The sequence below is a fragment of the Argentina silus genome (assembly GCF_951799395.1).
Source record: "Argentina silus genome assembly, chromosome: 17".
Lineage (NCBI taxonomy): Eukaryota > Metazoa > Chordata > Actinopteri > Argentiniformes > Argentinidae > Argentina > Argentina silus.
Genome location: NC_139671.1, coordinates 3,245,031 through 3,269,140, shown reverse-complemented (window position 1 = coordinate 3,269,140; position 24,110 = coordinate 3,245,031). Strand labels below are relative to the sequence as shown.

Sequence of the window (24,110 nt, the reverse complement as noted above, 5' to 3'; positions counted from 1 at the left end):
AATTTCCCCCTTGTTGAATCTGCAGGCAAAGAGATGAGGAAGGCCAAACTGGCACGGAGTCGGTCGCTTAGCAGCCACCCCACCACACCCAAGATGGCCAATTTAGACAAAACTCTGTAAGCGGTGACCAGTCACTCTAAACAAACCATCTTAGTTGAATGTAAGAATTCGTGAATAAGAATATATTGGAAAATGCTTTTTCATTGTACTAAGCCATGAAATAAATATTAGGTACACATGAGCAGTGGTTAAAAACACTGATGGTGTGCTACTACTTTACTATGAATAAATTACATTAACACAATTACAAACATACTAGATAGATAGATAGATAGATAGATAGATAGATACAGTTGAAGTCGGAAGTTTACATACACCTTAGCCAAATACATTTAAACTCAGTTTTTCACAATTCCTGACATTTAATTCTAGTAAACATTCCCTGTCTTAGGTCAGTTAGGATCACTACTTTATTTTAATAAAATGTGAAACGTCAGAATAATAGTAGAGAGAATTATTTATTTCAGCTTTTATTTCTTTCATCACATTCCCAGTGGGTCAGAAGTTTACATACACTTAGTTAGTATTTGGTAACATTGCCTTTAAATTGTTTAACTTGGGTCAAATGTTTTGGGTAGCCTTCCACAAGCTTCCCACAATAAGTTGGTGAAATAAAAAATGAGTTTTAATGACTTCAACCTAAGTTTATGTAAACTTCCGACTTCCACTGTAGGTACTTCATTTATCCTGAGGGGAAATTAAGGCGTTAGAGCAGCTCACATCACAAACAACCAAACAACAACAACAAAATAAAGTGACAATAGAATAATAAAATAAAATAGACATCTGAAACATTATATACAGTAAGAAGAAGTCGAGTATGATTTAACATCCTCCAACCTGACTCTGATCACCCCGATCAAGCCAGCCGGAGAAGGAGTTGTACAGTCTTATTGTAGTCGGCAGAAAAGATCTCCCATAGCGCTCCTTAATGCAACGTGGTACTATTCCAGTAGATAAGCTCCTAATACTGTTAACTTTTGAAAGTGAGCATGAAAATTGTCACACATGCGTAATTTTTCGCGCTGAGCAAAACCTGATAAATTGGCACTTTATCTTGGCCTTTTTGCAGCAGGTAGCGCCACCTAGAGGTTAATTATTAACTTAAAACGCTATAGCTTAAAAACTATAAATGTTATCAAGAAGCTGCATCCATACATATTAAGGCATGCAAGTATGCGAATTTTCAACATGTTCTCCCACCTTCATATTCCTTCCCAGAAAGGTAAAGGAATCAGGAAGCTGTCCTGGAACAGCGAAGAACTCCATGATTTCTATGAATGGTAATCAACAGACATTTCTATGTACATTAAATGATTATTGACAAAAAAAAGTGTCTCATGTAAGAATTTTCACTTGGTCAGTGAGGGGGGATTTTCTACACATAGCATTAGTGTGCCTTGTGAAATGAAATGATGGATGTCTGCTTTGTCACATCATTGTAAACTATTTTACAAACCGAAAGAAGCTTGATTAGTATTCAATAACAACAGTAGCTAAGTCCTTCCAGGATTTTGCAATGTTTTTTTGTGATATCTGCGGCCAAAAATGCTTGACATTTTGCGAGGCAATTGGCAATGGTCTTTTTAATGTTTTGATTAAGTTAAAAGAACATTTCACCGATTGTCACCACGACTCAGCAAGTTGAAGGAGTAGAGGAGAAGTAACAGTCAGAATCTCATTCCTCCCTGAAGCTTCTTGTAATTTTCAAAACCATGTGATTACCCCCAAATACGTCACTCGGGGTAAAATCCTCAAACCAGCGATACCTACCTTTTGATTTACAGAGTGCATTTGGAAGGTTTTTTCAACATGCCCACACATTCGTAAGGTGATCTGTACAACAATTAAAAACTGTGAAAATGTCATATGTGCTCATTTCTAATATGATTGACGACTTTGTCTTGTGTTCCAGCACTACAATGCATATTGCTATAATTCATACCAAACAATTTCCCCCCACTGTCATGTAAACCATTGGGAAATTAATTTTGCATTGAATTATGCGATCACTGAAACGCAAAATCCTGGGGGGACTGTGTCTGTGTAGAGTACTGTGTCACCTTTGTGAACGTGTTACTTCCTGTGTCTCCTAGATGATGCCCTGCGGTCACACCACTTCAGCGTGGCATCCTCGTCCCTCTCCCCAACCCCCTCCACCTCCTCCATGCCCGTCCTCATCCGCAGTAATACCAACAACACCCTAGACCACCGCAGCAACACTCTAGACCACCGCAGCAACGCCTTGGACCACCGGAGTAGCACATTGGACCACCGGAGTAGCACCTTGGACCACCGGAGTAGCACCTTGGACCACCGGAGCAGTTCCCTTGACCACCGGAGCAGTTCCCTTGATCACAGGAGTAGTTCCCTTGACCACCGGAGTAGCACCCTAGACCACCGGAGCAGTACCCTCGACCATCGCAGCAATGGGGGCAAGGACACGCAGTCCAGGAAACTCTCCATGTGGGTCCCCACTCACCCGCCCAATTCCAAATCCACCCCTATAATCTAACCACTAAAGCTAGTGGTCATCAACCCTGGTCTGGAGAGCTTCAGAATGTGAAGGCTTTCGTTCCTGCTGGGCAGTAAGATTCCTGATTTCAAGATCTTCAGGTTGATTAGTTGAATCAGATGTGTTAGTGCAGTGATGGAGCGAAAGCTTGCACACCTTGCCTGGTGACCCATCCTTGAATCGCTCCACCCACTATTGTTATTCTCCACGAATTTAAGTCTGGATTCGCTTTCATCCCTGAGGTCTCCCCGAATGGAAAGCCATTCATGCCAATCAGCGTACTGATCAGAAACTGATGTGTTGGTGTCACCCACTTGTGTGTCACGGCACTTTGGATTCTGTAACGCCTTAATTTCTCCTCGGGGATCAATAAAGTACCTATCTATCTATCTATCTATCTATCTATCTATCTATCTATTTTGTCAAAGGCTTTGATACTCTGGTTCGTTAGGGACAATCCAATTGCTATTGAATTATTTTGTCGTGTGACGTAGTTACAATCGACTTCCAAGATGGCAGATCCAGACTGGATTATATGGAATTAACGATTCAGGACAGGTTGCCAGGTCTCTCCAGAACCAGGATTTGTAACCCCTGCCTGAGAGGATAAGATGGGTGTAGGCAAAATGGTGAAAATTCCACTATCAAGTGGAAGGTGGAACTATTACCATATTACTAACACCAATCCTATCTTTTCAGATCTAGTTCAAGTGCCTTGAGGTTGGGGCTAGGAGGTCAAATGTAGCATCCCTACCCTTCCCTGTCCACTAGGGTTCACTAAATTACATTACCTAGGCATATAGAGTAACCATTAATAATGGACTGACTTAAGTAGTTACCCATGTACCAGATGTATAGCATGTAAGTAAGTAAGTACATACCTAAGTCTGTATAGAAGTACAGGGTCCTCATTTATCAATGCTGCGTACGCACAAATCTGCATAAACCATGCGTACGATAATTTCAAAGTAAAATGTCAGATTTATCAAGATAAACAGTTGCTTGTGATTGTGTCTGAATTTACGCACACCATTGACCATGTGTACGCACAATGCAAAATGGTGAAACTAGAGAATTGCTTGTCAGACGCAAAACAAGGAGCAATGGAAGTAAACCTATGTTTCAAATATGTACAAATTGCTCATCGTTAAATTACTTGACGTTTTGAATTAATTCCATACCATAGGAACCATATTAGTATTTCATTAATGGTGCTCAATTATTGTGTATGCACTTTGGCACCACACCTCATTATTGCATGTTTGTGTGACGCTAAAGCTGAGATAATTTTCCTGTAAAGGCTTTTTTATACAGAGTCAAAAGAAAACACTGATGTGGGAATGATGCTCCATTCACATCTCGACACTTCTCACCTTAAATTGAAGTTAAAACTATTTAATGGAGCGCCATTAACGGAACACAAAGCAAATGGAACACAAAGCAAATGGAACACAAAGCAAATGGAACACAAAGCAAACAGAGAATTGACTGTAGAGCATGTCATAACCTTCACCTCTAGCATGTCATTTTACCTAATTATATGTGCAAGTAATTTTTCAAAGCCATTGATCCAATTTGTCCAAAAGAAAGGCACTTATGAAATCAAATGACACAGACGTACCATCAGAACAACAGTAAAAGAGAGAAATTAGGACAGAATGGCTTAGCTGTTTGAAAGACAGGTGAGATTAATTAGTCTTCAAGGGATGTTTTCATCATATATGGTCAATTGGAGGCGTTTACAAATGCGAATAGCCACGACCGTGCACAAGCATGGAGACTTAGAACATGTGGTATTTAGCAACCTTGTTTTCTGCATGAATGATAAATGAGGACCCAGGCATTTACATAGTACTTACCACTGCTAATTCTGTTTTCCAAGGCAAAAAGCGTGCGCAAAGACAAAAAAGTGAGTACCAAAGTGGTAAGTACTGGATAGGCCTGTTACAGGGAATTACATAGGCTTCATAACGGAGAATCTACCAGTAGAATAACCTATGTAATGGAAAGTGTAACCAAAGAGTGTCTTTTCATACTGCAGTTTGCCAGGTGTCGCTTGTTCAATTATAACAGAATCAGATGTTAGATGAGTGACATTTGAGTGATTTCTCGTTAAAGCAGCTTTCTTCTATCTGTTGCCATCCACAGAGAGCTGTAAACATTCTGTGTGTTTATACTGAGGGTTATGTCTGAGCGATGCTTACCTGAATGTTTTTTTTTTTCCTTCATTTGTTTTCTATCTTTAGACAAAGGAAGTCCAACTGTTTTGGTATGCAGTCTGGGAGGGAGTGATGCTGGCTATATGGGGACAATGACATGAAACCCCCTTGACGGCGCCCCCTCAGAGGAAATGGCTTTGGGAAGGACCCGGTGACACCCCCACCGTGAGGGTCCTCCATCTATCTCAAATTGTCAAAATCGTGCGCCCCCCCCCCCCGCGCTTCACAAAAAAAAGACTAAACATAATAAATGCTTACCATTGGCTTGCGGGGGAAGACTTCAGGATTCTTGTTGCGCAAATGGAAACAACAGACATCAATCCATCTCTGCCTTATTCCACGAATACTACCAGTACCATTTGTCAAAAAGAAGAGAGTAATTCCAAAAAGATATGTAACAGTATGTATTTTATTTGTATTTTATTTATTGGGCAAATTTTATTTCCTGTATTATAGCATGCTTTGCAAAGTCTCTCCTCTTCATGTTTTATATTTTCCAGACAGGCTAAAAAGAAGAAGCACTATGTATTTTTATGATTATATGATCCGCCACCTCTCCAACACCTGTGATTGGTTTAGGAAATTCTCCATCCCACCAATGAGATTGTGCCTGGTGTTGCTAAGCACCTGAGTGACCCGCCCAAGCCAACCCTCACTACCCAATCAATAAACCTGTGTTGTATATATGTTGTGTTTTAATGAGCATAAACACAATTAGCACAATTGTTTGACATTGGATCCTAGGAAACAATTATTATCAAAAGCATTTAGTATTTGTACAGCAGGTAAAAGTAAAACATGTTTTCAGTTTCTTTTAAAACAACATCGTACAGGCTCTAAAAAGAGGTCGCTACAGAAGGAAGGGAGGCGGCACTGCACAAAAAAACACATTAGGCTTAAAAAGCAATCAAAAAACAGCTCATACATTTGTGTCATTTTATACCTGACCTTTAGCCGGTTTTCAGAAATGCTGATCATTTAATGCAGATACTTACGGTCCACTAAAATCGACACAGTGCTGCTCTTCCGTGTCCAACAATGTTAGTGAAATTGAAAGGACAAAATACACAAGACAGTTATACACAAGTGTGTTATTACTCAACCATAAACAACGACAGTGCCCCTTCTAAGTAATGGGACAGTGAAGCATTTTCTCTTCTTTTGGCTCTACATTCGGATTTGAAATTAGGTTAAAGTACAGATTCTCAGATCTTGCATGATGGTATTTGTGTACATATTGGTTTCACCATTCAGAAATGACAACACTTTCCATGCATAGTCCCCCTATTTCAGGACACCCAAAAGTGCAAACAAACAGTTGGCTTGACAGGTGTTTCTGGTTCCGTCACATCATTTGTGCAGGCATAAGAGCTCTCAATGTCTAGTATTAATTCTAGACTTTCGTTTGCCTTTGGAGTCTGCTATTGGTGTCAGTCAACATGAGGACCAAAGAGATGTCAATGAAAGTCAAGGAAACCATTATGAGGCATGAAATATCAGAAAAAACTAATCAGAAACAAAAACCAAAATCAACAGTGTGGAACATCATTAAAAGGAAAGAAAGCACTGGTGAGCTCAGACAACGCAAACATCCAGGTAAACCAAGGGAGACTCCTACAGTGGATGACCAAAGAATGCTCACATAAATACCCTTGAATACAAGCTAATCATTTCTACTTTAATTGTTTGATTTCAAATCCAAACATTTGGACTGTAGAGCCAAAAAAAGAAACAATATATATATATATATATCATTGCGGTCAACGTTGCGGTCACTTCTTGGTTGGGTCGTTCACCCTCCCCATGAACAGGATGCTGCTGGTTGGCTCGTGGTAGATCAGGAACAGGAAGGGTCGGTTGATGGTGAGCCGAGGAGGAAGGCTGGCAAAGACGTTTACAGTCCCGGTGGCTGCTGCCTTGCTCGTCTCGTCCACAGTGACGGCCACCTTGTGCCGAACCTGAAACCAGGGAGCGGTTAGTTAGACTAAAAGCATGATATTTTGGGACTGTACTTACGGCAGACTGATGAGAAATATAATACAGTTATTTTTTAGTAAACCTCTTAACTTCGGTATAATGTTTTTATAATGTAAAAATAATATTTAAAATAATATAATAATATGTAAATTGTATCCATTAGCCCTCTAATTATACTAAATTGCTTTAAATGTTATGTCGCTTTTATAAAGGGATATTTTTGGTGGTGTGGCCGAAACCAAGAAACCCAAGGCCGTCTTTCGCAAAAGGCCTATCCCTCTGTCTTCCCTTTCACTGCACCAATTACCCCAAACAGTGGGATGTAACCACAGATGTACATACTATACGGCATGCGAAAGAAGCCTGACAACACAGACACAGAATACATTTCAACTCAACCTCCAGGGGCACCTCTCCCTCTCTCGTACGCATACACAGTAACAGACATCCAAGGACACCCTGATGGAAACGCACACACACACTGAAAGACATACACAAACATACAGACAGACACACACACACACACACACACACACACACAAACTGACCTCAGAAAGCCGAGGGCCCTTTTCTCCACCAATAGCAGACAAGTCAGCAACGTCCTGGAAAACCTCACGAATACCAAGGCCTGGGAGGAGCTTCTGAAGGGTGTAGGACTGCTCCAGCATAAATCTGGGCAGCTGCACCTCCAGATTCCTGTAGAGGATAGGAGGAGACATACAGTGCCCTGCGTAAGTAATGGGACAGTGAAGCATTTTTTCAGGGCACTGTACTTAAGTATTTTGTGTGTTTGCTTGAGCCTTCCTGGAGAGCCTATGGGCGGGGGTTTGCACTTTTTTTGCAACTTATTGGTTCCATTGTTCCAGGAAAGCTCAATCAAGCACAATACATAAACCAATGGTCTGGTATATTACAGGGTTGGGACATTGGTAGTGGATGTGCTAGTGGGAGTGACCCACACACACTTTGCAACCCAGTTAAAAGCGTTACTTTCATTAAAAAGTCCATCCATTATCATGGTGCCACCTACGTCCTCTTGAGTTGCTTGAGCCAGCCTTGGAAGCGTTCAGCAGTGATCTCCTCGTCTACAGAGGTGATGTCCACGCCTTCGTCCGGCAGCAGGACCAGCATGGCCACGCCTCCTGTCATTGCCAGCTTCAGTACACCCAGCTTGAGCGAGCGGTCGTAGGCCAGGTAGTACTTGTTGGAGCTGAACATCATGGGGACCTGGACGATTTGGTACTTAGACACGTAGAAGCGCTCGTCTTGGGTGAAGGTGGCGTTGAAGGGGAGGGCAAACTGACCTGGTGGAGTGGGAGTGGGTTTAGAAGCCAAGCCGTTTAGAAGTAAGGATGTCATCAATGTTTTATACAGTAATGCTAAAGCTGCTCAATATGGACAAAATATCATATTGCTGTAAATTTGCTGTACTGCACACATGCAGTTTCCCGCCACTCTGAAACTTGACACCCCCACGTCATTCTGCGCATGAGCTCAGATATTGGGTAGTGATTTCTATTAGTAAAGCAGTTCCTGGACCTCTCAGGTCTGCTTTACTAAACACTCTCTTTGGTTGAACTCTACAGGAGATCCCCATATTGCCCTATAAACTGCTTACAAACTGTCCAATGAGCCAACAACCTCCTCACCTTGAAAGAAGGCTGCAGCGATGAGCATCATCTGGGTTTGGGGGTCGACGGTGCTGACTACATCTTTCACCTGTTCCCCCGTCTCTCTTTCGGCAAACTCGTTTATGGTGTCCTTGGAGGCCTGTGCGTTGCCGTAGTCTAGGCTTTGAACGAGTCCACCGTACTTGGTCTGGACCACCGTTCTGTAGTCCGAGGCTACGCTGAAACTCTGCCCGGGGAGGATGCCAATAGCCTGGTTCAGGCGGAACTCCCCGGTCTGGGTGACGCTATTTCGGAGAGTCTGAAAGAGCTCTAGGATAAAATAGAAATGGGTCATCTATTGTTGAAATGGAAATGTGTTTTTTTTTGTGATAATGCGACACAAACAAGAGGGACAACAATTAAGACAAAAGACAGTGATAGACACTCACATCCACCCACCACTATTTTGAGGTTAAACACCTGCTCAAGGGCAGCAATAGATTTGGATACCATGAAGGGTCAGGGACAAGTGGCCATAGGTCAACATAAGAGTTTGGTGCCTCCGCAACCATTGGAAGTAAATAAAGGCCTAGAATATAGAAGCAGGGCTTAGGGTGATTCTAACTTTGGTGTATTTAAATGCTATTGCTCTGTTTTACATATTTTGCTTCAACTATGTAGTTAACATTTGATTACAGAACTCAGCCTCTTTGTCTGTGAGTGTGAAGTCATATGCAGGTGTCCACCATGAATTAGAGAAGAGTTTTACTCCCTCATGTTATCTCCTGGGACCCGGAGAGTTTGTAGGTCGTGAAGGAAGATAAAACGGGGAGAAGAAGTAGCTCATTATTTGGTAAATGTCTCACATCTGCACGTAACTTCATACCCTGCAAGAAATTGATGTAAACAGCACACTGTTGATTTGAAACCCAAACCCTTTTACAGTGTTCTAATATGATAGGCTGATTTTGATTCCTCCCATAAGAAAAGACCAACCAGTGCAACGCTAAAACTGTGGCTCAGTTGGTAGAGCATGGCGCTAACAACGCTTAGATTGTGGGTTCGATTCCTGCTGGGACCATATATACTGAAATGTATGCACTCACTGCAATGTAAGTCGCTTTGGATAAAAGCGTCAGCTAAATGGCATATATAAATGGCATATATTAAAACCAGAATGCACAGGAGAATTGGCTGGTCCATAACTTTCTACCAGGCACCTGTCTTGTCTGCTGCTTTTACGCCTTTCTTGTCAATAAAAACAAAATCTTGTACTCTGAAGATCCACCGTCTGATCCTTCATTACTGATCACTTCAAGTCCTTCGGCCTAAGCGTTTGGAATTCTGATTTCAGTAACCCTCCAGTTAGTCGATGACCCTTCTGTTATAGGCCCGCCTCTCTAACCTCTAGTCTGGGCTCACTACCTGGAATTTGCAGGTGGTCCAGAGATTGCAACCCCAGGCCCTGGAGGAGCCCGTCCCGCGTGGTTCCGTTGGCGCCGGTCATCAGAGCAGCCAGGCTCAGAGACATGGTGTATGGGGACAACAGGACGTTGTCATCAGTGGTGCTGGCGACGGCACGGTACAGCCGGGCAGCAAAGTCGGCATTCCTCATACTGAGGTCACGGATGGGATCCTGCTCCGCCAGGGGCATGGCCACGAGCATGGTGCCCACCAGGAGGGGGAGAACCCAATATGTCATGGTTCCACGTCCTTTTCTCTGGAAAAAAAAGAGACTTTTTGAACTATCAGAACTATATGAGCTTGTTTTACTCCATTGTTTGTAAACAACATGTGTAAACAAACCCTATAAACTTTATAGTATAAAGCTTCAAAACATGGTTAAAACTATAATTTTCATGGATGGTCAGTCCTTGCATCCATAGCTTTGTCTATGAATCCTTCAGATGTTTAACAAAACATGTGGCGGGGAGACCGCTTTGCTGTTGCTTGAATGTCAGATTGCCCCTTGCAGATGAAAGTGTAGTGGACACTGCCCTATTTTCATTTCTACCCCTCATCTAACCCAGGCACAGATACATACTGTAAGCATAAGCAGAATATATCAGAGACACATGGCATGTAGAGACAAATGGCAAAAGCATGACTTGCTGTTTTCTGCCTTGTAATTCTCACGTGATGGGGACAGAAGGAGCACTCTGCAGGGCAGATTACGTCACACTGTTAGCAGAGACAAAGTGCACGTGTACTTTTGGTTTTATCTATTGACTGATGAGAAACCCTGTAGGCCCTAGTTGTGGTGGGAGTACACTGGGAACACCCCAGAAGACATTAATAATCATTGCGTACTGCAGATACTCTAACTCGGACTGCAGGGGACAACCCCAGAGGAATTGCCCTTTCATTTGACATTTCTTGAGTAAGCCACCATGGGACCTGGTGGTATAGTGTATTTGGAGTTCTGACTTTCGAAGTGACTTTCGAAGTTCGTATCATTGCTGGACGGAATAATAACAAGTAGATGTAGAATATCCCTATGTATCTAAAGCGACTGAGAGGAAAGATGCTTCTCACCAAACAGGTCAGGAGGTAAACCATTGGATAGGGAGGAGGAGGAGGAGGAGGAGGAGGAGGAGGATGTAACATTATATTCTGTCTCCCCTGTTTAGCTTCCCTTTTCCCTAGCATGGAGTTGCTGAACAAACGAATTGGACCTGAGATCGCCTTTGATAGAGCGATCCAACGTGCGCAATCAAAGATAGCCTTGTTGCCTATATTGAAAAATAAAATAAAAAAATCATGCAATTCCTACCTACCCCTTATCAATTTCAAATGGTTATGCCATTGATGGTCATAGCCAATGCCTTGGAGAAGGGAGTGGCATAATATTATCAGAATCAGCTGTATATTGTGCAATCTTTCAAGACCGAATTAGGTTCCGTAATCAGGTAAACATACAGTATAGGCTAGCTGTAAAGACAGGGATGAGCACGTACATGTTTTTGTCAGACATCTGATCGAGTGCGCAATTTATAAGGATGGTGATGCCGTTGTTATTTCAATATCGAATTGCGTAGGCTAGTGTTGCAAAGCCATCACAGGCGTCACCATATATTCGCCGGTTAAGCTAGAACAAACAGCTCACATAATATAACTTGACCTCAATGAAATACTTACTTCAGTGCAAGCGATGATCACTTTAACGTTGCATGTATTACAACACTGGCTGACAGCTTCTCGTTGTACCCAGAATAACGGATGGCGTGTTTACATCTGTGTTCTCTGAGCTACAATGGTGGAACTCCGCCCACGTAATTCCGGTCAATGTAAATGTCTGTAAAAGATTTCTTCAAAATAAAAGCGCTCAAGTTCAACTTTATTTAGCATTTAAACATGGTAAATAGGGATCAAGGAACCTCAAAGAATATGCTAATTATCTTAACAAATATATATATCAATCATCACCATATAATATTTGGAGATATATCATGAGAGGTGCCGATCGCTCTTACCAGGTGACGTGGAGATGGTCGCTGCTCCATCCTAGGGCTGTTCTCCCTTTATACCAAATCTCTTGGTTCTGTAATTTCCTCACATGGTTTCTCCTACCATTGCTTCCCTCTCCAAGACTTCTCCATCACAGTCAAGAACTCCACTGTGACCTCCTCTCAGACAGCCAGGAATCTTGGGATGATCCTTGACAACCACTTGTCTTGTGCGGTGAACATCACATTGACAGCGCACTCCTGTAGATTCCCCCAGACAGGAGAGGACTCCACCGACAAACTGGGTGACCTCAACCTCAAGTGATTAATCCGATCTCTTTGCTCCCACAGTGGAGAAACACTATTCAGTTGACATTTCAACCTCATTTGTAATTAGGATAGTTGAAATTAGCTCTTTGGTGAAAGTTGTTCCTAAAATGGAACAGTTGCTAAAATGTCTGGTTGAGCCCAGAGAAGTTTAGAGTCCTTACTGAGACCCTTTGTAGGGTTACTTCAGCACTGCAACTGGGCAGGTGTAGGTCACTCTTACTAGCTTCACGCAAACTTGATGTTGATGTGAGAATGACGCTGACCATGCATATGCACGTTTGAGAGGCAAAGTTTGGGTTTGTGAGAGGCACTACAGAAATAAAATATATATAATATATATATAAAGAAAATAAAAGAGTGTAATTTTTACCCCCAAAACGAAATAACAATAGTTGTTCATGTTGCTTTTGTATGCATTTTGTATAACCGTATCAAATGAAAATACAATTAAACGAGTATGAACAACTTTTTCAGGATGAAATGTGTTTTTGTCCGCTGGAAGTAGAGCTATAATATGCCTGGTTCGTGTCGGGATATATCCGACTCGGGGGGCACAGATGGCTCGGGTAGCGTTCGGGGTGCTCAGATGCTCTGCTCATCTTGTCATTTCCGGGTTTTGATATTGCGCAATAATCAGAATTATGAGCACAAATATGTACATTATAATTATGCAAATTAGGTTTTTTTGTATTGTAGGCTTCTTGTAGGTTTCTGTCACATAATAATGTCCTTATTTCATGAAAAATCTAACCTCGCGCTATTATTTTGAAGTCGCAAAAACGACAACGGAAGTGTTATTGTCGGAGCTTGTTGCTTATTATCGTTCAGAGTTCAGGAAGCACAGAAGGCGCATCAAACCTCAACAATGATATTCTCGTCTCTAAACAGCGCAATGAGCTCAGGCGACAGTGGAAGAAGAGACCTTTTGACCAGCAGATGGCGACGTGGTGGGTCTTTTTTCGCGGCTTGCGTGACGTCGAAATTAGTGGACGGGTGCGACCAGTTATCAACAAAAAAAGTAGCTTCTTAAAATTCAAGATTCTTTATTTGCCACACAAACCAAATAGATTGCTTTCGGTACCACACAGCACGCTGATATTGCAGAGTCTGATTGATACATAGGAACATTTTAGGAAATCGTGAGTAGACAAACGTTTTAGGAATCATTAAGGTTTTGGTTTATAGGACTATTGTTATACTAACATGGAACGTCTTAAAGCGTATTGATTGTAAAGCGTATTGGTGAATCCGTGTCTTATTCCTTCCATGTAGTCCATATTTAAATGTAATTTCTTTGCTAACATTAACTTACTGGATTGGAATCATCAATAGGCAATCTATCTAGGTGGCCGTAATGGTCTGTTGAATGCGGAGAGAACTTTTAGCAGCGCGGAGACTGTTGACTGTCAAATCCAGAACTTCAGTGTATGAGGGCTTTCGATTGTTTCTCCCTTACCAATGACTGATTGGGTTAGGCTATGTAGTCTACTTTACACACAGATTCAAAGGAAAGAAGGGAAACTGGTAGACACTTCAGTTCTCCGTACATTGATATTGACACTGACTGCAGCTGTAGCTGGCACAAACTAGTGCTCCCTTCCGGGTTTAGTATGACCTCAGAGGAGTGGGACGCCTCCAGTCAGGCACTGGAGCTGAATGTTTGCGTGAAGGATGAAGAGGAGGATGTCGAGGTGGACACTGTAGTGAAAGCAGAAATGGAGGATGTCGAGGTGGACACTGTAGTGAAAGATGAAGTGGAGGATGTCGAGGTGGACACTGTCGTGAAAGAAGAAGTGGAGGATGTCGAGGTGGACACTGCAGTGAAAGACGAAGTGGAGGATGAGGGGGAGTTCACAGTTAAGGAGCCAAATGAGGAGGGGGAGGCGTTCGCTGTGAAAATGGAGGAGGATGGGGAAGATGTCACAGTTCAAGGGTCTGAGGAGGAGGTGCAGGTTTTCACTGTGAAAAAGGAGGACGAGACTGAGGTTTTCACTCGGGAAAATAAGGTGGGGACAGAGGAGGAGGCTGGAGGAATCATTTGCACAAGTAAGTACAAGCTTGAAAATGGGTACGAATTGAGCATGAAATTGTAGGGGATGGTGACAGTTCAAAGCTACCACAGTAACTCCCTTCAGTGAATATATGGTCATTTTATGTGTTGCTACCTGCATGCTAGCTTTTGATCTGTTTCTTTGTAATCCTTCTCATCCCTCACTGTAGAGAGCCCCAACCCCAGCTCTGAGAGTGGGAGGAGCTTTTCAGCATCACGGAGTCCTCAGCAGCACCTGATGATGAAGGAGCTTGACTGGATGGCACCTGTGGAGGAACACACCCAACGCCAGAGACAGAAACGTCACTCCTGTCCTCAGTGTGGGAAAACATTTGCTGAGACAGGAAACCTGAAGCAACACATGCGAACGCACAGCGGAGAGAGGCCGTACCACTGCTCTCTGTGCGGGAAAAGCTTTATCCAGTCAGGACACTTAGACAGCCACAAACGCACTCACACACAGGAAAAACCGTACAAATGTGTCGACTGTGGGAAAAGCTTCGGTCAGCCGACCAATTTAAAGAAACACAGACTCACACATACCGGAGAGAAACTTTTCCAGTGCTCGGAATGTGGGAAGAGTTTTGCTCAGGCAACCAATTTGAAAAGGCACCAAAGCACACATACTGGTGAGAAACCGTTCCAGTGCCCTGACTGTGACAAGAGTTTCACTCAAATTGAACACATGATACGACATCAGCGCGTGCACACAGGGGAGAAGCCTTACAGCTGCTCTGACTGCGGGAGGTGTTTTTCCCACCCGTTGACTCTGAAGAGACACCAGATCATCCACACGGGAGAGAAGCCACATCAGTGCCTGCTGTGTGAGAAGAGCTTTGCCCACTCTGTGACGCTGAAGAGACACAAGCTCACACACACCGGAGAGAAGCCTTTCAAGTGCTCTCAGTGTGGGAAGAGATTCACTCAAAAGGGACATTTAACACAGCATCAGGGCACACATTCAGCGGAGAAGCCTTACCCTTGCTCAGGGTGTGGGAAGAGTTATTTTTCAGCCGCCTCTTTAAAAACTCATAAGAAAACTCACTCTTACCCCCCAATTCAATGCAAGCCTGTAGACTCTCACATGCCGTCACCGATGCCAGTCAATACCCCATAGAAACACAGATTGCCCTATCTGCACTTGTACACATGTGCACATGTACTTTTATTGAGATTATTCATTATTTTCAAGAAAGAGAGATATGTGTCCCGTTATTGCCGCTTACTCTGACGTCGCAACAGTTTGTATTTGAAATCAAATAATTACTATGGGGTCAAAGTAGAGATTCTCAGCTTTAATTCAGTGGTATAAATCATATAATGTCCAAATAAAGTACTCATGTTTAGTATTTGGTTGACAATCCCATGCAATAACTGAACGCGAAGTCTGTGACCTATTGCCCCCACCAGACCTATTGCCCCCACCAGACCTATTGCCCCCACCAGACCTATTGCCCCCACCAGACCTATTGCCCCCACCAGACCTATTGCCCCCACCAGACCTATTGACCCCACCAGACCTATCGCCCCCACCAGACCTATTGCCCCCACCAGACCTATTGACCCCACCAGACCTATTGCCCCCACCAGACCTATTGACCCCACCAGACCTATTGCCCCCACCAGACCTATTGACCCCACCAGACCTATTGCCCCCACCAGACCTATTGACCCCACCAGACCTATCGCCCCCACCAGACCTATTGCCCCCACCAGACCTATTGACCCCACCAGACCTATTGCCCCCACCAGACCTATTGACCCCACCAGACCTATTGCCCCCACCAGACCTATTGACCCCACCAGACCTATTGCCCCCACCAGACCTATTGACCCCACCAGACCTATTGCCCCCACCAGACCTATTGCCCCCACCAGACCTATTGCCCCCACCAGACCTATTGACCCCACCAGACCCATTGCCCCCACCAGACCTATTGACCCCACCAGACCTATTGCCCCCACCAGACCTATTGACCCCACCAGACCTATTGACCCCACCAGACCTATTGACCCCACCAGACCTATTGCCCCCACCAGACCTATCGCCCCCACCAGACCTATTGACCCCACCAGACCTATCGCCCCCACCAGACCTATCGCCCCCACCAGACCTATTGCCCCCACCAGACCTATTGCCCCCACCAGACCTATCGCCCCCACCAGACCTATCGCCCCCACCAGACCTATCGCCCCCACCAGACCTATCGCCCCCACCAGACCTATCGCCCCCACCAGACCTATCGCCCCCACCAGACCTATCGCCCCCACCAGACCTATCGCCCCCACCAGACCTATTGCCCCCACCAGACCTATTGCCCCCACCAGACCTATTGCCCCCACCAGACCTATTGCCCCCACCAGACCTATTGCCCCCACCAGACCTATTGACCCCACCAGACCTATTGACCCCACCAGACCTATTGCCCCCACCAGACCTATTGCCCCCACCAGACCTATTGACCCCACCAGACCTATTGACCCCACCAGACCTATTGCCCCCACCAGACCTATTGCCCCCACCAGACCTATTGCCCCCACCAGACGCCGGGTATCTTCTCTGATGTCCCTGTAATATACCCATCTTCAGTTGTTGTTTGTTTTGAGGTCTTTTTGCCTAAAATCCTGTCATCAGGAAATGAAATGCATGTTCAATTGGATTGAAATCTGCAGTTTTTCCGCTTTTGGCCCTGAAAAACGTCCCAGTTGCTATGCAGTGTGTTTGGGGCCGTTGTCTTACTGTATGATGAAGCGCCATGCAATTATGCGTTTATGTACTCGAGCAGACAACAGCACTCTGTATGACACTCACTTGATATGTATACTAGAAGTGCTGCTGAATGACGTGATAGTAAAAAAACATGTTTAGTCTTGGAAAATGTTTTGTACACAGCCCGTTATGTGTTCCCAATGCAGTTTAGAGGTGGCACTGTGAACTGTTGGGCCACAGTAAAGGGCCAAGAACACTCTGTATGACGCCCCTCATGGTTGAAACTCACTTGATATGTATAAGTTTGCTAAGTGGAGTGGGAGTAAAAAATCATGTTTAGCCTTGGAAGTGTATTTGTGTCACATATGCAGTACAGCAGTCTTTCATCAGGGTAATTAGGATATTAGAAGAATTACAAAACCGTAAAAACACAAATAATACATTCAGAGGGTTACATTTTTATGTACAGGTATAGTTACATATAATTTGTGGTTCCTTTATCCATATTTAGTATTTCTAAATGTTTAAAAAAGTTTAACATGGATTTCAAAGAAGAAGTGGGCGGAGTTACACTATTGTCATTCACAGAACACAGATGAGAGAAAGATCTTAATGAAAGTTAACAACCGGACAATACAACGTGGATCTGCATCATAAGCCAAGTCCAAATAAGGAATACGTCACTTTAGTCGAAAGACATGAAGTCAACATATTGAGGTAAATTTATTATAATGTGTTTAGTGTAGCCTTGAATCAGGACCGTGTATGTGCTTTTTAAAACTTATATTAAAAACTGCTGAAGTGTCTCTTTACCTACCCCAAGCATAAGGGATCCTAGAGCGTTACCATGGAAACTGACAGTATTTGGCCTGTCTGGCTCCCAGGACTGTTTCTGTATCCTCCCCTCTAAAGTGTGCCTCACCCCCTTCAACTTTCACCATGACCAAAATCACAGACACAGACAACACAAACACAGTCTATGCAGGAAAGTGCATTTAACGTTTAATTGTTTTGTTTAATTTTACTGTTGACACGAACATACAGATCAACGGCAACATGAATCATAACGCTTTCAGTGGAGGAGCTATGCTGATTCTGTCTTTGACTTGATCCAGTCTAAGAAGTGCGTGACCCGGGTGTAGACCCCGGGCTTGTTCTTCCTCCCACAGCTGTCTCCCCAGCTCACCAGGCCGTAGATGACATGTTTGCCCTCCGTGTCACACGTCAGTGGTCCCCCAGAGTCACCCTGTCACAAAGCATGTAGTAAGAATCAACCATATAATGGACGCAATAGGAGTGTATTTTGTCCTTTACAGTGGCTGATCTATCTAGATACCGTGGCTGATCTCTCTAGATACGGTGGCTGATCTATCTAGATACCGTGGCTGATCTATCTAGATACGGTGGCTGATCTATCTAGATACCGTGGCTGATCTATCTAGATACCGTGGCTGATCTATCTAGATACCGTGGCTGATCTATCTAGATACCTCATGTACTGTACATTGATAATATCAGTGTATTCAGATGTAGTCTCAGAGAACCATCTACCAAACAGCAGCCTCCCTATCCACCCCAAGTGGAAGAAAAAAAATACTTTTAAGTATTATATTTCCAGTATACTTGAGTTTAAATATACTTAAGTACTATTAAAGGATATTAAAGAATCCTATATTAAAGGAAACTAAAATAACCCAGCTTAAATTGGATTTAAGTTGTATTAACATTATATTCTAAACAAACTTCATGTCATATTTCTTTCTAGGGATATTTTCAAGATATTCTACAAAAGCTGTTGCTGAGACGGTTTGCTCATGACCCAGACAACCAAGATATTTACTTAAAACAGAGTTTCTAATTGATTCCATTAGAGGTGCAACTGCATTGAAGTTGAAGCGCCAAGTATGGAATTACAAATCTTTTAAATACAAGTGCACTATTTTCATTGGTTTGTGTAAGTATACATTATACATGTATAAGTACACATGACAAGAAAATATACTTTTTATATGTATACCAAAGTACACATTTAAGGACATGACAATAAAGTAAATATACTAGTAGTATCAATTAAAGTACATTCAACTCTAGCCTCCTTTTTACAAGTATACTAAAGCACACATTTAAGGGCATGAAATTAAAGTATACTTTGATTAAGTACACAGAAGTACAAAGTCAGTACAACTTTAGTGTACTTTAAGTAAGTTATAGAAAAACATGAATATATCTTAAGCATATTGATTACTCCATTAATGTATGTTCAATACACTTAAGTATCCCCTGTGCTGACCTGACAGGAGTCCACTCCACCCTTCAGATAGCCGGCACAGAACATGGTGTCATCCAGGACTTTCCCATAGACCTTGCTGTCAGAGCAACGCTCCTGGCTGATCAGAAGCACCTTGGCATCCAGCAGGTGGTTGGAGCCAAAGTCCGCTTCATCCAGAGGTCGGGGACAATACAAGTGAGCAGATACAATAATATAATACAGATACAATAATAATTCACTCATAGGAAGTAGATAGAGATACAGCACAACTATAAATTACAAAATGGGTGTACAACCACTTACCAGGACTACATACACACTGTCCTGCACAGGTAATGTAGGCCGTCAAATGCTGTTTCCATGAGAACACACTTAGGGCCCCAATCTGCTTGTTCAAATAGTGCTGAGCAGAGAAAAACATACCTAACTACTCTGCAGCATGATTTATTTACTGTAACTTGTGAAAAACTGTAATTATTTAACCAGTGTTTTAGTACACAGTCTGAAAATGCATTGCATATCATGCAAGCACTAGTTGCAGTACTCAAAACTCCAACTGGATCATGTCTCGTTGTGTCTATTACTGTAGATATAGTATGGTTGTATTACTTTGCTCACTTTTAGGCACCGTTTTGCATATGCAAATTGGAGCCCTTATTGTATATGAACATAAACAGAACATAAACAACTTACATTCCTCAGTGCTGCCCCACCCAGAGATGGTGCACTCGGTCCCGTCAGGGAGTGGGCCATCAGGTAAACAGGCTGCCTTCACAAGATCGCTCTCATTGGCACAAAGCCCATCCGTGGCTTTCAGCTTCAGCAACGCTTTGAGTCAGAAAGGAAATATTACACATCATGTTATTTACACTTGCAAAACTACAGTAAAGGGAACTTTGGGGCAAGTCGTATATTGGCAACTGTTTTAAATGGAGCCCTTTGACTGGGTGCTCCTCTCGTAGTACAGCGGGTAGGCTACTTCCAACACGCTTCTTCTGAGTTGAATTGTAGTTGTTCAAGTTGAGGAATAAAACATGTGCTGCTCGATATACAAGCTTCTAGGGCAGGCACTAAAGTTGCTGCCAAGTAATAGAATAAAAAACGTTTTGGATCAATTTTGGGTTACATTTGACGGACGATATTTCTCATGTATGGCGAGCTATATATGGATATCGCCCAACGTCGTAAAGCAAGTGCATGTCACCTATGTCGTTGTAAACTGCTGATTGTGTCTCCTTGTAGTTTTCATGCACTATGGCCTCCTCCACCTCGATCGTCTGCTCTGAGGGTTCGTCTGTGTTCAGAGTCTGTCCGCCCACAACCACCTGCATCGCATGCTTCTTGTCACTATTCAAATACAAACACAACAGGATTGCATCCCACTCCCTTGTAATAATCTGCGATGATGCATGCAGTGATTGTACATAGTGTCAATAACGTTTTTGATTATTATGCTTTGGTCGTACATTGGCAGTGTTGCAGTCTTTACTCAAAAAAAGTAATATATTACCTATTACCTTGTTACTACTTTCAACAAAGACTTATGTATCCAGCACAGTCTATGTTCTATACAACTGCTGTTATTATGGTGATTACAGTTTAAGTTAAACCCTGTAAATATCAACCATTCAATATGCCAATGTTTTTAACACTGTATATATGTGGATTAGTTATTCATCCACTGCCTTGTATACTTTGTGTTCTTGTACTTTGTTACGTTTTTGCACTTGTCCTTTGTGTTGCGATTATGTGTCACTGGTGGCTGCAACATTGTAATTTCCCCCCGGGGATCAATAAAGTACCTATCTATCTATCTATCTATCTATCTATCTATCTATCTATCTATCTATGTATCTATGTATCTAACTATCTATCTATCTATCTATCTAATAACAAGTTACTTTACTTATTATTCCCTGGGAAAAGTAATGTGTTACAATACACACTATATGGGTTAGGCTTAGAGTATATACACACTATCACTATGCTCACATGCAGTGGGCAGCAGTCAGAACCCAGCAGCCTTTGATGAGGACTCCTCCACAGATGTGTCTGTAGGCCTGGCTGGAGCCCTTGGAGCGGACCTGCAGGGACACTTGCCACGGCTGGGCCCCAGGAAGTGCCTTCAGACCCCCCCAGATACGGGTGATAGTCTTCTTGATCACGGGCTTCCCACAGGTGGCGAACTGCTCGCTCGAGGCGGGGCTGGCCGTGGTTTGTTCTGGGACCACGCTGGGCGGTGGTTCTGATGACTCTGGAGCCTCTGAGGGTTTAGGCTCTGTTGACGTGGGTTTTGGAGAGGTGGGCTTAGCGTCTGTGGGGACAGCGTCTGTGGGGACAGGCTTTGTGGGGACAGCCTTTGTGGGGACCACATCTGTGGGGGTTACAGTGTCTGTGGGGGGTACAGTGTCTGTGGTGGGGACAGCATCTGTGGGAACCACTGCTGAAAGGAGAAATGACATTTATATTCTAACCGTTGCTCACTGGGCTGTCCATTCAGTCAGTTGCCACAGACGTCTGTGACTAACCTGTGGGCTCAGGACACATCCTCACGTCACAATAATCCCATTTCAGCCTATGTCTTCTTCTTATGAAGCACCATGGCATGGAGGAACCATCTGGATTTCTGAATCATAACCAACATGCAACTGTCAAATACCAGTACAGTACAGCAATGTTTTTAAGTGAAAGTTATCAGATGTTGTGTGTGTGTGTGTGTGTGTGTCTGTGTGTGTGCGTGTGCGTGTACGTGTGTAATGATGATGTGTTTAACGCATTCACGTCAGTATTCAAAGTCAACCCTTAAACCTGACCTGCAGAAGTTGTGAGGACCCAGTCCACTACTGTCCATTTTGGCGTTGCTGAAGGGGTTAGCGCTGCTCTCCAGGAGGAAATGGGAGTTCCAGTAAAGACACTCGTCCCCGTCGTCCGTCTCACTCACCTGGCCGCGGTAAGACTCCCCGTCGTCCTCATAGCAGTCATCTGGGCCTGGTGGAGACATCCCATTCAGTTGGTACCTGAGCTGAAGATAGCACAGTCACATAGTCTGTCTGGAGAGCTTCTGGAGTGTGCTTACCAACATGGCAGAAACGTCCGCTAAAGCCTTCGAGGCAGGTGCAGTCGAAGTCATTGCCATCACGGACGCACGTGCCCCCATTCAGACATGGATTGGGCTGACACACTTCAACTGTGAGAGAGAGACATGCTTTCAGGTACAGACACAGACATGCAGTTAAGGAAAGGAAATAGAAAGATTGTGTGCGTTGTAATTGACGCGTGAGAGGACTCTCAGTTCCTCTCATTATCCACTTCAAATGTGAGCGGAAGGGTTCTTACTCGTTGTACAGCTGGGGGGCTGGAAGGGCGCCTTGCACTTGCACTCGTAGAAAGGGGCAGCAGAGGTCAACACACACTCGCCACGCCCACAGGTGCCCCTCCTGCAAACTTTGGGACCTGCAAGGACAAGTTACCTCAGTTTGTATGTCTGCTATTTTCTCTATGTTGCATTTACATGGAGGAGTAGAACGACAAAAATGAAGACATTAAAGCAAAAGGCTTGTTCAATACAATAAGGAGGGGAGCTTCAAACCTTTGTTACACTTCTTGCCCTTAAATGGCCTGGGGCAGTCACATTTGAACCTTCTCTTGCTCTTCTCCTCACACACACCGTTGTTGAGGCAGGGGTTTGGGTTACATTGGCCTAGATTATGAACATAGTGGGAAGAGCAAACGTATGCAGGCTTACAAGAATGTTACAGCATTAAACAATTGCTGTAAACTCCCATCACTCCCTGATCCCCTTGAGATGTAAGTAGCATTTAATCAGTTAGTCTTGTCTTACCATCTGGTTCTTGAAGTTCGGATAACCAGTCTGTGTCATCATCATCATCGTCATTTGGGGCCTCCATGATGTCAAAATAAGGGTCTAGGGCACAGGTCCAGTGTTAATTGCCTAAACATTGCCATGCCCTGGACAATCCTGTTATTGTCTAGGTCCCACCCTACTATTCAATCTCTCACTCTCTAATGAGTCTCTCCCATGTATTGCATGGGTTTGTTAAAGACGGTAAACATATAAAAAAATAAATAAAAAAAAGGAGTCTAATACATGCTTACCGTCAATTATGTCCTCGTGTCTATGCTTTTTTCCATGTTTTTTGTCATGTTTTTTGTCATGTTCTTTGTCATGTTTTTTTAACTAAACAAATAAAACATTATTTATTAATAGCAACACAAATATTACATAGTATTACATACTACAATAATGTTTTGCCAATATAAAGTTGGCAATCCATAGACACTGATACAAGTACACAACATTCACAAACTTGATAGATTACGTGAACAATCATTTTGTCCAGGAAAGATATTGACAATAAATTCTATAATTTTATGCAACACAGCAAAATATATCATCAAACAATTTGAGACATGTTGTAAATTGACAGGCCTTTCTTCTGCAATCACTATATAACGTTATTCTCCCTTTGAAAGGTCAGCCTAAGGCACCAACAAAAAGACATTAGAATAACAATAGAATAAATACATACTTCAACAGGGAGGATAAGAATCACTAGGAAAAAGAAGAAGCACAGAAGCTTGGAGTTCATGATGGAGTCAGTAGGCAGCAGAGAGAATGACAATGGCCGTGGCTGCTCACTCAGATACTTCTCCAAAGGCCTTGTGGGCAGACTAACCTTTGAATAGACAGGGTGTTTTGGCGTCCAACCATCCCACTCCTTCGTGGTATCGATTTTGTTAGTGTATTGAAGAGAGACAGTACTATGTTAAAGAGTATACGATATTATGTACAGTAAATTATAAAAGGCATATACCGCCAAAGTTCATGCAACCTTTGATCAGAGATCTTTGAGAATTCCTGATTGACAGTGCAGAAGTGGCTGCACTAGATTGCTTGAGAGAC

The 24,110-nt window shown here is 43.2% G+C and overlaps 4 protein-coding genes across 4 annotated transcripts in view; 2 read left to right on the top strand and 2 right to left on the bottom strand.

Moving 5' to 3' along the window:
- The window catches only part of ppp4r4 (protein phosphatase 4, regulatory subunit 4), a gene marked incomplete at both ends in the record, with an annotated part of 34,093 nt that extends 29,226 nt beyond the window's left edge, over positions 1-4,867 (top strand). Inside the window, 5 exons of the mRNA XM_083688553.1 lie at positions 26-116; positions 1,282-1,343; positions 2,157-2,246; positions 2,457-2,526; positions 4,822-4,867. Coding sequence (XP_083544679.1) covers positions 26-116; positions 1,282-1,343; positions 2,157-2,246; positions 2,457-2,526; positions 4,822-4,867 — 359 coding nt within the window. The remainder of the gene's footprint in view (positions 1-25; positions 117-1,281; positions 1,344-2,156; positions 2,247-2,456; positions 2,527-4,821) is intronic.
- A 340-nt stretch (positions 4,868-5,207) lies between these two features.
- Positions 5,208-11,594, bottom strand: serpina10a (serpin peptidase inhibitor, clade A (alpha-1 antiproteinase, antitrypsin), member 10a). Its single transcript, XM_083689421.1, has 6 exons — positions 11,520-11,594; positions 9,807-10,101; positions 8,421-8,711; positions 7,802-8,075; positions 7,320-7,467; positions 5,208-6,752 (listed from the first exon to the last, which is right to left on the bottom strand). The coding sequence occupies exons 2-6, from the start codon at positions 10,081-10,083 to the stop codon at positions 6,567-6,569; spliced, it is 1,176 nt and encodes a 391-aa protein (XP_083545547.1). The 5' UTR covers positions 10,084-10,101; positions 11,520-11,594; the 3' UTR covers positions 5,208-6,566.
- Positions 11,595-13,148: 1,554 nt separating this feature from the next.
- LOC310817651 (uncharacterized protein) lies at positions 13,149-15,750 on the top strand. Its single transcript, XM_083688301.1, has 2 exons — positions 13,149-14,203; positions 14,378-15,750. The coding sequence occupies exons 1-2, from the start codon at positions 13,768-13,770 to the stop codon at positions 15,322-15,324; spliced, it is 1,383 nt and encodes a 460-aa protein (XP_083544427.1). The 5' UTR covers positions 13,149-13,767; the 3' UTR covers positions 15,325-15,750.
- Positions 15,751-18,001: 2,251 nt separating this feature from the next.
- On the bottom strand, positions 18,002-23,796 carry LOC310818006 (hyaluronan-binding protein 2-like; the record flags this gene model as incomplete). Its single annotated transcript, XM_083688764.1, has 12 exons — positions 18,002-18,163; positions 19,208-19,353; positions 19,880-20,014; positions 20,391-20,533; positions 21,179-21,629; positions 21,715-21,812; positions 22,000-22,174; positions 22,263-22,373; positions 22,523-22,639; positions 22,776-22,886; positions 23,028-23,111; positions 23,733-23,796. 12 exons carry the CDS (start codon positions 23,794-23,796, stop codon positions 18,002-18,004), a joined length of 1,797 nt encoding a protein of 598 aa, XP_083544890.1.
- Between the last annotated feature and the right edge of the window lie 314 nt (positions 23,797-24,110).

Excerpts from the sequence above, each read along its gene's own strand:
- serpina10a (XM_083689421.1), bottom strand. The coding sequence starts at position 10,083 with ATGACATATTGGGTTCTCCCCCTCCTGGTGGGCACCATGCTCGTGGCC. Across the intron at positions 8,712-9,806 it reads GGACCACCTGCAAATTCCAG|AGCTCTTTCAGACTCTCCGA; the intron begins GTAGTGAGCCCA and ends ATTTTATCCTAG. Across the intron at positions 8,076-8,420 it reads CGCTGCAGCCTTCTTTCAAG|GTCAGTTTGCCCTCCCCTTC; the intron begins GTGAGGAGGTTG and ends CCACTCCACCAG.
- LOC310817651 (XM_083688301.1), top strand. The coding sequence starts at position 13,768 with ATGACCTCAGAGGAGTGGGACGCCTCCAGTCAGGCACTGGAGCTGAAT. Across the intron at positions 14,204-14,377 it reads TGGAGGAATCATTTGCACAA|AGAGCCCCAACCCCAGCTCT; the intron begins GTAAGTACAAGC and ends CCCTCACTGTAG.